Source organism: Wyeomyia smithii, chromosome 3 (genome assembly GCF_029784165.1).
Source record: "Wyeomyia smithii strain HCP4-BCI-WySm-NY-G18 chromosome 3, ASM2978416v1, whole genome shotgun sequence".
NCBI classification, from domain to species: Eukaryota; Metazoa; Arthropoda; class Insecta; order Diptera; family Culicidae; genus Wyeomyia; species Wyeomyia smithii.
Window position 1 is genome coordinate 4,118,487 of NC_073696.1, and position 14,334 is coordinate 4,132,820.

The 14,334-nt window shown below is 42.7% G+C and overlaps 1 protein-coding gene across 1 annotated transcript in view; it reads left to right on the forward strand.

Moving 5' to 3' along the window:
• Positions 1-436: 436 nt before the first annotated feature.
• LOC129726770 (alpha-tocopherol transfer protein-like) overlaps positions 437-14,334 on the forward strand; it is an 80,734-nt gene continuing 66,836 nt past the window's right edge. The window contains exon 1 of the mRNA XM_055683845.1: positions 437-1,283. Within this exon, the coding sequence (XP_055539820.1) occupies positions 1,100-1,283 (184 nt within the window). The 5' untranslated portion in view covers positions 437-1,099. The remainder of the gene's footprint in view (positions 1,284-14,334) is intronic.

The following is a 14,334-nucleotide window of genomic DNA, read 5'->3' on the forward strand; positions in this document are numbered from 1 at the left end:
GCGCTACTGCGCATAACCCACTTATGTGTAACTTCCATTGTTAGCCGCCACCGTGAGATGATTTATTCATAACGCACAATCACCAGCAATGCATGCATCACACACACCCAATTCGCAGAACGCTGAGATTTTCCCGCCCCCTTACCGCGGTATGCTAGTTAAGATTTGTTTGATATTTTCCCCTATTAGTCCGATCATAGCAAAAATGACGTGCATCTCATTCCAAATTCAGCGAAAAATACCGTGTCTATCACTTTCTAAGTACAGATCAACAGACAAACTTGCTGTCAACAAGTGCTAGGTCAAAATTAGCACAGTCGCCTTCACCGTGACGCAGATCGCTACATAGTATTGGTGTTCAAATCCTACATCGCACGAGACTTCCGAACAGCGATGAACCGCTCATTTCGTTCTAGCCCTCCGGCAGAGCTCAGTTAGTCGTAGAACCGATTTAAACAACTCACCAATTTTAATAGTTCCAGATCCAATCGGCCTCCCATCTCTCCGCTTGCTCACGCAGCTAACAATCGCCGCGCCAAGAAACCCCTTTTAGTTGCTGCGGTGCTGACAATAGAGTGTGCATGCAAGGTGCAATCCCTCGCGGCACGGCAACACAGAACAGCTGAGCTAGCTTGCTAAAGCAATTTTCGAACAATTGACTAGGCAAGCACATACAACAGCCACCACAGCTCTCACGCGTTACTGTTACGAAAATCTCGAATCCAATCGGCCGTCAGCTCATCGACGACGAATCATTCCGCGTTAGTTCTCCATCGCGAACGGGCACGGCTTCTTGCTAGAGTAGAGTGAACCAGCTAAACTAAGAGAACAATCGTGGTGCCCCTGAGAAAACCAAAAAAAAAAAAAATACCCACGACGGACCGGCTATTTTTTTCAGCTTTTCGCAACTGAAGCGACGCGGAGTGAGTGTGTGAGCAGCGAAGAAATTTTACCACTTTACGCCCAATTTCGATCAGTGTTTATTTGTAACGCAAATAAAGCGCAAATCCAAGCGCCCTCGAAGTGTGGTTTGTTTGCTTCGAACGTGCTGTGAATAACGTTTTGGTGTGTGCGTGTTGAAGAAATAAAGAAAAAAAAAATGGGCAGCATAAAATTTGACGAAAACAATGCTCCCTACATCCACCTTGGCAAGGACGCCTGTATCCGTCTGGAGGGCGATGAGTATACCGATGCCAAGTCCAAGGAAAAAGCCGCACGTGAGTTGCGCGAGACGCCCGAAGTCGTGGACGAAGCGTTCAGAGTTCTAAGGGCTCGATTGCAAGGTCAGTATAGCTAGCAATTATGATTGCCCAGCATATCCGATTGGTAGCAGTGTATACAATGTATAAACGATCGATAGAAGAAAAATAAACAAAAAAGACTACGCGAGACTGTGTTGTTGCAATGCAAGTAAAGGTTTTATTGTTGCGGCAAGTGCGCGGTAATGCAAGGCCATCCGCCTGAGAAATGTGCCAGCCAGCCAGCGAGCAACGCGGGTGATTTAAATTCTGGTGAGGAACGAAACGTGCACCTATCAACCGGAGAGCTTTTTACAGAGCGCCAGGCAGGCAAGACAGAGATTTCAAGGCTAATTGCGAGAAACGAGAAACACGTTTAATGAAATTCAATATCATTCGACAGGCTAATCAGGATTTAATCAGGTATTTTTTTTTCGCGCGAGTGCTAGATTTTGTCCAAATGTTTCGAGACAATAAACGGTGTTTGTTTTCTAATGGCGAACTTGCGGAAAAAAATTCCTCGCAAAAGATTGTTTTAGACTGACAAACCGGTTAGAAAAACAGTGAAGTGCTTTAGACGACAATTCGAATCGAACGTGACATGTCACACCTCCGGAAATGATTATTCGCTTGCTCATATTCTAGTGCAAGCCGAGCCCAGACTACCTATTATGTAACTGTCTTCAATAAAACTGAATGAGAAAGAAAATTTTCAAATGACATTACTTTGTGACAGAATTTATGAATGGATGAATATATAATGTATGCTGATTTTTTTTTTCGATTGATGTATATTCAAAAATTTCTTTGTGATGATATATTCGTAAATCAGCTACTCAATCAGAGTATGAAAGAAATGCGTGTATGCGAATAACATCCCGACCTACATCCAATCTGTTGAACCATGCTTTTGTCGATATCTTAGGCAAAATCGAATGAAGCCACCGTCCCAGTTAATCTGAATTCCATGATGATTGTCAACTATTGAATGTTCTCTGACGCAAAATACTATAAAATTCATTATAAGCAATTGGTATATCATAAATACCGCCATCAATTGCACCCACTTTAACTAAAGAGATAGCCTTTTGATTGCCCGGAATGGAACTGTAAGATGATACCCATGCTAAGGTTCCCTGATAATTATTATATGTTAAAGCACATAAAAACCGCTGTACTTTCCCCTGGAAATACGGGAAGTGCTCGATCGCAGAGCCTTAATGGCACTGAGACTGTCAGTGAAGATGAAGTAGTGGTCTATGTGCAGGGTTTAGATGATCCTAAGAGAGTTCTGAATAGCAGCGAATTCTGCGACGTACCTAGAAGCAAAGGTTGCATATTCAATTTTGGGGTGTCAATTCCATTCAATTGGTCGCGTGCCGATAATTCGTTCCACGAGTATAATTTTGAAACATGATGTATGACAAACTTGCGGTCTTTAAGTAATGCTACAAGTTTGTGGAAGAAAGCAGTGCTCTATCTCTTATGCCCAAAATTTGAGAGCCCACATTCAGTGGAATATTCAACCAATATTCGCGGTGAATATTATAATATTTGCACTGAATATGCGCACTCACACTTCAGGTTTGAGAGTTAGAGCATTCGACAAACTTGTAGTACTACTTAGGGACTACAAGTTTGTCATACATTGTTTCTCAAAATTGTACTTATGGAGCGAGCTACCGGCACGCGGTGAAAAAGTACCCAAAAATTGAATATGCAACCTTGCCTGGAAGCAGGAGGACCGAGTTTGTAGGAGGCGGTAAAATTTTCATTAAAAACACTTATCTGTATTAGATCCATCAGTATAAAACATTTTATCACAACTCACGTTTTTAAACTTATTTGAAAAAAAGTAGGGATCTGTGCAAGATATCTTCCAATGGCCTTCGCAATTCGTTAAAATCGTAAAAAGATCTTTTGAATTGAGAAAGTCTCGCAGAGTACTAAAGTGTCACAATTATATGTATTTATTGAACGTAATACTGTAATACTAGTGATCTAATTTTTAAACACATTCGACGTATTAGTCATCGAGGTTAATGATGAGGTTGCTACAAAAATGTTTTCACTGGGATCTGGGATGTCGAGGGTTTTAAGGCCCACGATATCAGAGGATTTTGAACCCTTCTTTTCTTATGAATTTTCTGGTCGGGCAATGGGTATGCAAAGAATTTTAAGTGTCTCGGCAGGAGGTAGGTATACCTGGTTCGATTCTGGAACCTTCAGGTTTTTGTGATGGTCCATTGATCGTTCTGCTTAGGGCTATCTTTATATCCCTTCGACGGGATCGTCAGATGTACACTCATCGGTTGGCAAAAAGGAAAAGATGTTTCCTGTCGAAGGTGGCTAAGCTTACTCCACCCCCACATTTACAGCCGGGGATGCCTTGTTGCAGTTTTGACAGTGCATTATCCGCGACACAAGCAGGTGTACAAGTAGACGAACTCTGTCCAAAACGATGTAGCTCGGTAGTGTGGATCCGACAAATGTTATCCGGAAGGAATCCAAAAGCAGATTTTTTTTTCTTCTCTTCTTTGATGGATGCAACTGCTTGCAATCCAGTATTTCCACACTTTGATCAAGGGGTTCCTGAAACAACCCACCTCATGACGCAAAATGTCATCAACAGTGAGATTCCCGTCGGTGATCACACCTTTGATTTTTACATCCTTGGCAGGGATTTACACGTGATACTCTCTCGTGAAGAGCTCGTAGTTAGCAATCGCGTTTACCCGCTTCAAGCTACTCACGACAAATCGCAGTTCGTTCGGGCTCACCTTTCCCGGACGAACACATATGATTCGCATAGATTCTCTAGGATTCCTCACATTGGATTCGTGAGCGTCCTTGAAAAGGATTCCTGAAAAAAGCATCCTGTATATGGCCTTAGGATTCTTGAATAAGAATCCTGAGTCGGAATACTCCGGATCGTGTTACTCAGGGTTCTCTGCGTGATAGTAAGGGTTGTGGTTCCAGTTACGCCCCGAAACTGTTTTGCCAGGTCTTTGTTAGTTTTAATAATATTCATTAAATTATTTTTGAACCGAAAGAAAAAAAACCTAAGGACCTTTCGAGGAATCTGGATAAGCTTCCTTCGGTTTTTCGTTAGGTGCAGGAGAGGGTACTGGGGAACGTAGCGGGAGCTGATGGGGGAGATTTCAATCTCTTTCCTTTTTCTTGTTTCACATCCAGGAAAAGTCCCTGCATCCAAAACATGAGCAAAACATGACCACGTGGTTTAGGAACGGTCCCTTAGTGGAATTATAATCGGTAATCTCCTTTAGAAGTATTACAGACAAAAACCTTGCCAAAATATGCCAAAAAACGCAGTGTGCCTCTTACTATTGATTCTTTTTGCATTCTCTGATATTTAAAACATTGTATACCAGCCATCTTGAATTTATCTGAGTTGTTTGCCTGCGGCTGTAGCTATTGTAATCTTGGTATTATTTAGAGCGCATTAATAAGCCGCAAAATCGTTCTACGGAAATTATAAACTTCTACTGATGTTATTATAACTTTGAAGTGATTCTGGTGTGTAACTTGAAATGGGCGGTAACAATGAAACTTCGTTAGGTAAATTTGTGCGGGTAACGTGTTGTATAGGTTGACAAAACTTCTTAAGAACAAGGTCGCGCCAAACATGTGATCCACAAAATAAAGATTTTATTTCGAGTTCCAAGCTTCTTCCATTCTCTTGATATTTGCTCATATATTCTCCGCTTCCTGTCAAATACTTGGGAGAACTAGACTTCCTCTTGCACAGAGTGAGTACCTTACCAAACAGTCCCAAGCCGTGGTGTGGCCTTTGCTGTACGTAAGAGTCGTCTCCATTCTACTCGGTCCATGGCTGCAGTTCGCCAGCTCTGCAGTCTACGTAGGGTCCGCAGGTCGTCTTCCACCTGATCGATCCACCTTGCCCGCTGTGCACCCCTCCGTCTCGTCCCTGACGGATTGGTTTCAAGGACCATCTTTACCAGGCTGTCGTCTGACATCCTAACAACATGGCCAGCCCACCGCAACCTGCCTAACTTAGCGGTGTGAACGATAGATGGCTCCCCAAGCAGCTCCTGCAGTTCGTGGTTCATTCGCCTTCTCCACACTCCGTTTTCCATCTGCAGTCCACCGAAGATGGTACGCAACACCTTCCGCTCGAAGACCGCAAGGGCGCGTTGGTCCTCCACAAGCATAGTCCATGTCTCATGCCCGTAGAGGACTACCGGTCTGATCAGCGTCTTGTAGATGATTAACTTGGTGCGGCGACGAATTCTACTCGATCGGAGCGTCCTCCGGAGACCAAAGTATGCACGATTTCCTGCCATAATGCGCCGTTGAATTTCTCTGCTGGTATCGTTGTCGGCAGTTACCAGTGAGCCCAGATACACGAACTCATCAACCACCTCGATTTCATCACCACCAATTTGAACTCGAGGTGGGAGGTTAGCACTGTCCTCTCGTGAACCCCTTCCTTTCATGTACTTCGTCTTCGATGCATTGATGACCAGTCCAATCCGTTTGGCTTCAGCCTTTAGTCCGATGTACGTAGCCGCCATCTTCACAAAGGTCCGAGCCACAATGTCAATATCGTCGGCGAAACCAAACAGTTGAACCGACTTTTGGAATATCGTGCCACTCGTGTTAATCCCCGCTCTTCTAATGACACCTTCCAGGGCAATGTTAAACATTAGGCACGAGAGACCATCACTCGATCCATCGTCGCTTTGACCAACCGCGTCAGTTTGTCCGGAAATCCGTAGTCGTGCATAATTTGCCATAGCTTGTCCCGATCGATTGTGTCGTACGCCGATTTAAAATCGATGAGCAAATGATGTGTGGGCACGTTATATTCGCGGCATTTCTGCATAACCTGCCGAACCGCGAATATCTGATCCGTGGTGGCACGGGCACCCATAAATCCCGCCTGGTAGTGCTTCGCAAATGGTGATAGTCGACGGCAAAGTATTTGGGAGAGTACCTTGTAGGCGGCGTTCAACAGAGTGATTGCCCGGTAATTGCAGCACTCCAGTTTGTCGCCCTTTTTGTAGATGGGACACACAATACCCTCCATCCACTCCTCCGGTACTCGTTCTTCCTCCCAAACCTTGACAATGACCCAGTGCACGGCTCTAGCTAGTGTTTCTCCACCGTATTTCAATAGCTCGCTGGGAAGTTGGTCCACTCCAGCAGCTTTATTGTTTTTCAGCCGACCAATCTCCTCCTCCACCTCCAGAAGATCGAGGGCTGGAATTCTGATGTCTTCTGCTCGTGCACCAAGATCAATTGCCATACCGTCCTCGCGCTCTACTGCATCGCCGTTTAGATGCTTCACAGAGTGAGTGACTGCCCTTATTTAGTCGTAGAGCATTTTAGTCGCAGAGTTCATTTCCACTCACAGTCATTGCGTGCGATAAACACTTGTTTTCTCTTTGGGTGTTCATTAGCTTCTCAGTTACCAGGTGAGAAGTTGGCCAAAGAACAAATATGTAGAATCACATTAAAGCCTTATCCTAACAAATTTTGCATTTATTGTTTTAGGAAGATTTTGACCATTACAGAAAAGGTTATAGACAAAAAACTGATTTTAAGGAGGGGTGTTCCACAAAAAACTCTATTTTGTCGAGTCCAAGGTACAGATAGGACATCGCAGTATTTAACAACTTTTTTTCTTTTAAAATTTTCCTCAACTGAAGGAAGCAGTCTGGTATATTGAAAATTAGAAAAAATATTTGTTTTATCTAACTGTTAGGTAGATTGATCGAAAAACCGAAAACGCTAGAAGTAAGGCCTTGTTCTATGAAACAGTTTTGCCGAAGACATTAAGTACATAAAAACAATTTTTCACAATCGAATCTTAAACGATCACGATTTTTCGAGTTTAGACCACTGCAAAATGGCCCAGAAACCAAATTTAGGAGGAAATTTGGATCTAGAGCTCTATAGCAATACTTTAGAGAAAAACTTTCCTCTACTAAGTTGTTACATATGATAAAACGCTCTTGAAAATTTATCTAAATTTAGGGTGACCAAATTTTCGATAAAATCAATCATCTAACTTTTTTATTTTTGCAGATAGCAGAAAAAACTGTTCTACAAAGTTATAGCTTCGTTAATTTCAAGTAACTTTGTATAACAAAAAGTTTTTCTCTATTTTCAAAACAAGCGATTTATGTTAAAAAACACGTTTTGCGCTCGAACCGCCTTTGAACGACCAGCCTCCCCAGGCTTTCCAAGAGAAACAATATTCGCAATGCTGATATCAATTCTACTCAAAGTTTTCCATCGAAAAATATGCATTTTTCATTTGTTTGTCATTCTTTTTGGGGCAAACATAAAAAATATATCTTGGTCTCAATTTGAAGGGAACATTTGACTTTGAAATTTCTAAAAATATGTTATTTTTTAAAACTTTGTAAATTCAATTTAAAAACATGAAAATTTTTTTAATAATTTTATATGTTATGCATATAAAAGCGCACAGATTTATTTTATGGTATTTTTTCTTAAAACTAGGAGTAATTACCTTTAATTTGATCCAAAAAGATCAACTGGTTCAAAAGTTATGAGTGCGGGTTTGATTATTTTCAACCTAGATCCATTCCTGCAATTTTAGGCATAATTGAAAACTTTGCGTGATCAACTCCGAAATAGGGTGACCAAAAAAATCGGTTTTATTCAATGTAATTTTATTTTCAAAAATTCATAACTTTTGAACCAGTTGATCGGTTTCCAATATTTTTGTATCGAATTGAAGGTAATTGATTCTAGTTTTAAGAAAAAATACCTCTATTACTCAAAAACGGTATAAGATATCGACCTCATTTCAATCACGTTTTCTGTTTTAGGCCACGAGTGATATATATATATATATATATATATATATATATATATATATATATATATATATATATATATATATATATATATATATATATATATATATATATATATATATATATATATATATATATATATATATGTTAACGCTATATTAGGACTATCACCCTAAAAGGGAACATCTAACTCTACACAACTCCACACCACACAAAGAGAAACTCATTATTTTATTCGCTCTCTTTACTGTAAGCTAGATCGAAAGAATATTTCATCCTCACTCGAATAAAGTACGTTATAGACACCACACCATACATCTAATTCTCTATCGCGATCAATAAAGATTAGAGCAGAGAGTGACCACGTTGTTCAGTGGAACAAGATAGTGTCGAATTCTTGACTCTGTGATATCACGATCGGTCCTGCTTCCAACTTTAATCACCATCCGGAGAACCAGCATTTCGCCCGTACATTAATGGTCCTTCGAACCGGATGGTGGTAAATTAGCGCCAACAAGGGTACCGTCGTATGAGCACATGCGACCCGGTGATATTTCGACAATCTGTCAGTTTCGACGCTCGACATTCTACCAACGTGCTCAATCTACAACCACGATATCAGGTCCGCAGAGTGGAGTTATTTGTGAAGTTTTCGATTATTCATCCTCCAATTCGCTGGGACACACATCGGCGTGGCTTGGGTTGAGAACAATAGGCTGGTAGCGTGAGTACAATAGCTCAATAGAAGGTGCACGCTAGTTTCACTTAGATGTAAGGTGTTTTTCGCTATCAAATTATCAATTTGCGAATTGTAGGGTAGTATAAAAATATTGTAATGACATCTTTACGAGAAATGATCAAAATCGAGCGAGGGCTTGATGATTCGCTATCTAACCTCGAACAATTTGTTAGCGGCTTCGACAAAAACCGAGATCAACCGAAAATCAGTTCGCGTCTGGATCGGTTGGAAACTTTATTTAGCGAATTTCGGACGAATCGAGCTAAAATAGAATCGCGTCAAGAGCAGGACTTGAATTTAAAGAGCGATGCATCCGACCCAAAAGAGAAACAGGTGAAACTGGACGTCGATGCTGCGAATAAATCCAACCGTTTGAGTTTTGAGAATAGATATTTCGACTTAAAAGACTTTCTGCTTTCTCACCTAGCCAAACCGACTGCTGTAGCTGCTCCCTCTCCCGTATCCTTGCCCTGCCAACCGTTAGCATCTCGAATCCACCTTCCAGTTTTCAAAATCCCTTCTTTTGATGGCAGTGTAAAGGATTGGCTTAGTTTTCGTGATGCTTTCCAGAGCATGATCGATAAGGAACCGTCGCTAACCGCTTTCGACAAGTTTAATTATCTGTTAACCGTGCTTACTAAAGATGCCAGGACGTTAGTAAAATCGATAGAGGTAACCGCCGCGAATTACGAAGTGGCTTGGTCGATGCTGCAGGAGCGGTTTGAAAACAAAAAGATAATCGCCCGCACATTGATTGACGGTTTTCTGGAAGCGGAACCGATGAGAAAAGAGTCTTTCGACGCCTTAGTTCACCTCATCGACTCTTTTGAACGCCATTTACTTCAGTTAAAAAAGCTTGGTTTGCAACCTGAAGAATGGTCTCATCTTCTCGCTCATTTGTTATACAGACGACTTGACTCAGACACTCAGCGACATTGGGAACGCACACACAAGAGCCATGAGGTGCCGAGGTATGAAGAGTTGTTAAAATTTTTACGTGAACATCTCGCTACCCTTCAACCACTTTCCGAATCGAAACAGCGCAATCGCGATCATCGTCATGAAACGGTGAAACCTCCGTCGAGACCGAGGATTGAATCAACTCTCACAACAACTGCAGTAACAAACAAGCCGTGCCCTTTCTGCCAAAAACCGTCCCATTCTCCCTTTAAATGCGATTCCTTTCAAAAATTGAATCCCAACAAATTGGCAGACTACAAGGGAAACACTCTTTTGGCTCGAATTCTCTTAGATTGCTGTTCAGAACGAAAGTTGATAAGTGAACAACTCGCTCAAAAATTGATGCTTCGTAGACAGGACGATCCACTTTCGTTTCAAGGTGTTAGTTCAACTCCTGCCAAATCCAAACAGTCTGCAATGGTTAAGGTGTTATCTCGCTGCTCTGATTACTGTACTGATTTACGATTCCACATCCTTCCTGAATTTAAACCAATCATCCCATCGAACCGTGTTCCAGTCTCGACCTGGAAAATACCATCATCTCTGTGCTTAGCCGATCCGCACTTTTATGAGCCACATCGAATTGATGCAATCATTGGAGCTGAGGTGTATTACCATTTATTGTTAGGCGGTTTTGTGACACTAGGAGTGAGTATGCCGATTCTGAAAGAGACCGTTTTTGGCTGGATTGTGTCGGGAAAATGTGACACCACTCCGGATCAGCAAACCGCGTTGACAATGGTTTGCAGCAACGCCGAACTCGAACACCAACTTACTCGCTTTTGGGAGCTCGAATCTTGCCATTCTGAAAATGCTCTTTCGATAGAGGAACGTTTATGTGAAGCGCATTTCTCTAACACAACCTTTCGTGATTCCTCTGGACGTTTTGTTGTTTCACTCCCGAAAAAGGAAACAATTCTCGCTCAGCTCGGTGACTCGTATGCAATAGCACTTCGCCGATACTTGTCTTTGGAACGTCGTTTGCAAGCAAAACCATTGCTGAAAGAGGCATCATTTATCAGGGAGTATGAACTGCTTGGACATATGTCGCCTGTAGATCCAACCAAGGATAGTCTTCTCCAAACCAATCCATACTACATGCCCCACCACTGTATTGAAAGGCCAGACAGTGCAACCACGAAACTTCGAGTGGTTTTCGACGCATCTTGCGCTACTGACACAGGATTATCACTAAATGATGCTCTAATGGTTGGTCACAACGACCAAGACGATCTATACAGCATCATTCTTCGCTTTCGTCGTCATCGGTATGCCGTCGTAGCCGATTTAGAAAAAATGTACCGGCAGGTGTTAGTACATCCTTCAGACCGTCACCTGCAACGTATCCTCTGGCGTGATTCTCCTACCGACCCCATTCAGTGTTACGAACTTTTAACCGTTACATACGGCACCGCGTCAGCGCCATTTCTGGCAACGCGTTGTCTGCAACAGTTAGCAACAGAAGGGAAATCGACCCACTCAAGGGCTGCTAAAGCTTTGTTGAAGAATTTAGACGATAGAATTTAGACGAATAGACGATCTACTTGGCGGTACCGATACAGAGGAAGAAGGAACGGAGCTTTGCAGTCAACTTATTTCACTTCTGCAATCGGCAGGATTCAACTTGCACAAATGGGCTTCCAATATCCCAAACATAATTAAAAATATTCCTGCTGAGCTCCGAGAAAACCGCGACGTATTAGAAATTGATTCTTCGTCATCTCCAGTAAAAACCATTGGTCTTTTGTGGCAACCGTTCGAAGATGTCTTTCGTTTTAAGGTACCAGAGTGGCCGGAAAGGAGCGCAATCACAAAGCGCTCAGTACTGTCGGATGCTGCCAGATTGTTCGACTCGTTAGGGTTGTTGGGCCCAACTGTGTTGATATCGAAACTTTTTATGCAACGATTATGGGCTTTGAAACTTGTGTGGGATGTTCCATTGGATGAACCCTTACAAAGGTCCTGGAAAGAGTTCTGCGAGTACCTAGAGATTCTACGTACCTTTTCCGTACCACGATGGGCAGCTCCTTGTATCAGTGAAACAAACTTAGAACTACATGGGTTCTGTGAAGCATCGGAACGCGCATACGGTGCGTGTCTCTTCTTACGTACAGTAACTGCCACCGGAACGATTACCGTTCACCTCCTGACCGATAAATCAAAGGCAGCTCCCTTAAACTCTGGGAAGAAACGACAAATCTCTTTACCAAGACTGGAATTATCAGCAGCTATACGAAAGGGTACAAGAAGCATTACAAGTGTCCGGTCGATCGTATTTTTGGACAGATTCAATGATTGTCGTCCATTGGCTGGCGGCAACACCAAGTCGATGGAAGAAATTTGTAGCAAACCAGGTTGCAGAAATCCAGCATATCACGGCAGCTGGCACATGGGGACACGTAGCGGGAACCGAAAACCCAGCAGATGCGATTTCACGCGGAATGCCAGCCTCTCAACTCGTCGAATACAATCCCTGGTGGCATGGGCCTGCTTGGTTAAGCCAATCCTGCAGGTTTTGGCCTACTCTACTCAGAACTACCGACGATCTCTACGAAGCAGACCACTTGGAGGAAAAGGTCGTTACTTCGTTACCTGTTGTTGACACCAGTAGTATTTTCGGTATTAAATCGTCCTTTACTGAACTCATACGCATGGTTGCCTACATACGAAGATTCTCTTACAATTCGAAAAAAGGGAACAGAAACATAAGAATAACTGGACCCTTATCCACAAGCGAACTTGAAGCATCTTTACGGAACCTTGTTCAATTATCGCAGCAGGAATCTTTTCCGGGTGAAATACGGTCAATTCAAACAAATGGCCAAGTTAAATCTACGTCCAAGATAAAGGCATTATCACCAATCCTTGTGAATGATATTCTACGTGTGCGCGGTCGCTTGCGCAACGCCTTAGTTTCGTATGATCAGAAACAACCGATGATTTTAGACAGTAAGCATCCTTTAACACTTCTCATTGCGAGACATTATCACATCAATGCTGGGCCGCAGCTCTTAATGTCAGCACTGCGTCAAAGATTTTGGCCAATTCGACTTCGCAATCTTGCTCGAAATGTAGTGCATCAATGCATCACTTGCTTTCGATGCAAACCCACCGTATCGAACCAACTTATGGCAGATCTTCCGCCAGCTCGTGTGTCTCCTACACTTCCATTCCTAAATGCAGGTGTGGATTTCTGTGGCCCCTTCCATTTGAAGCCACCTCATCGAAAGGCTGCCCCACAAAAATGCTATGTAGCAGTATTCGTCTGCATGTCAACGAAGGCCGTACATTTAGAGCTCGTTAGCGATCTTTCGGCTGATTCGTTTCTCGCATCACTAAAACGATTTACGGCAAGGCGTGGGATTCCAAAATCCATTTTCAGCGACAACGCCACCAACTTTGTCGGTACTCATCGCATTTTGAACGAATTTGCCCAACTGTTCCGTTCACAACAAACTCGAGAGCATGTAGCCAACCAGTGCTCGAATCAGGGCATTCAGTTCCAGTTCATACCACCAAGATCACCTCATTTCGGAGGACTGTGGGAGGCTGCTGTAAAGTCTCTCAAAACCCATCTCTACCGAACCCTCAAGACTGCACTCGTAACAACCGAGCAAATGCTGACGCTTCTGAGTCAAGTGGAAGCTTGTTTAAACTCCAGACCGTTGACGCCTATGAGTAATCATCGCGATGATATGGACGTTTTGACACCTGGCCACTTTTTGGTACACCGCCCTCTAACAGCCATCCCGGAACCATCATATGAGGAAATACCAGCTAATCGATTGTCACAGTGGCAAACCATTCAAGAATATCTGCGTCGCCTGTGGAAACGTTGGTCCACCGAATATCTCTCTGGTCTTCAACAAAGAACGCGGTGGACCCATGAACGAGATAATATCCGAATTGGAACGATGGTGTTACTGCGAGAAGACAATTTGCCACCCATGAAGTGGAGATACGGTCGAGTGCTAGAAGTTTTTCCTGGAAGGGACGGCCACATTATCAAAGGGCCTTATGGTCCTCTCACAAGTTAAGTAGCTAGTTTCCATCAATTTATTCCAGACTATGGTTTCTCCATCTAAAGTCGCCGCGTTTTTGACAGATACCTTGGGGATTGACCAACCGGCTTAGTAACGAGATCCAACCTATCAACCCACAACCGTTGGTCGAGGAACATCGATGCAGAAGGACATTTCGATCAGTGGGCCCCGAGAGGACCTGTACCGCAATCCGATACAACCGGCGAAGAAAACCGAGAACGCATACCTCAACTCAGGCAGAAACCGACAATTATTCCTATACTACTGATTCAAACATTATTATAATTGTAAATTTAAATTAAATTTCAATGGTGGGCGGAATGTTAACGCTATATTAGGACTATCACCCTAAAAGGGAACATCGAATGTAACTCTACACAACTCCACACCACACAAAGAGAAACTCATTATTTTATTCGCTCTCTTTACTGTAAGCTAGATCGAAAGAATATTTCATCCTCACTCGAATAAAGTACGTTATAGACACCACACCATACATCTAATTCTCTATCAATAAAGAT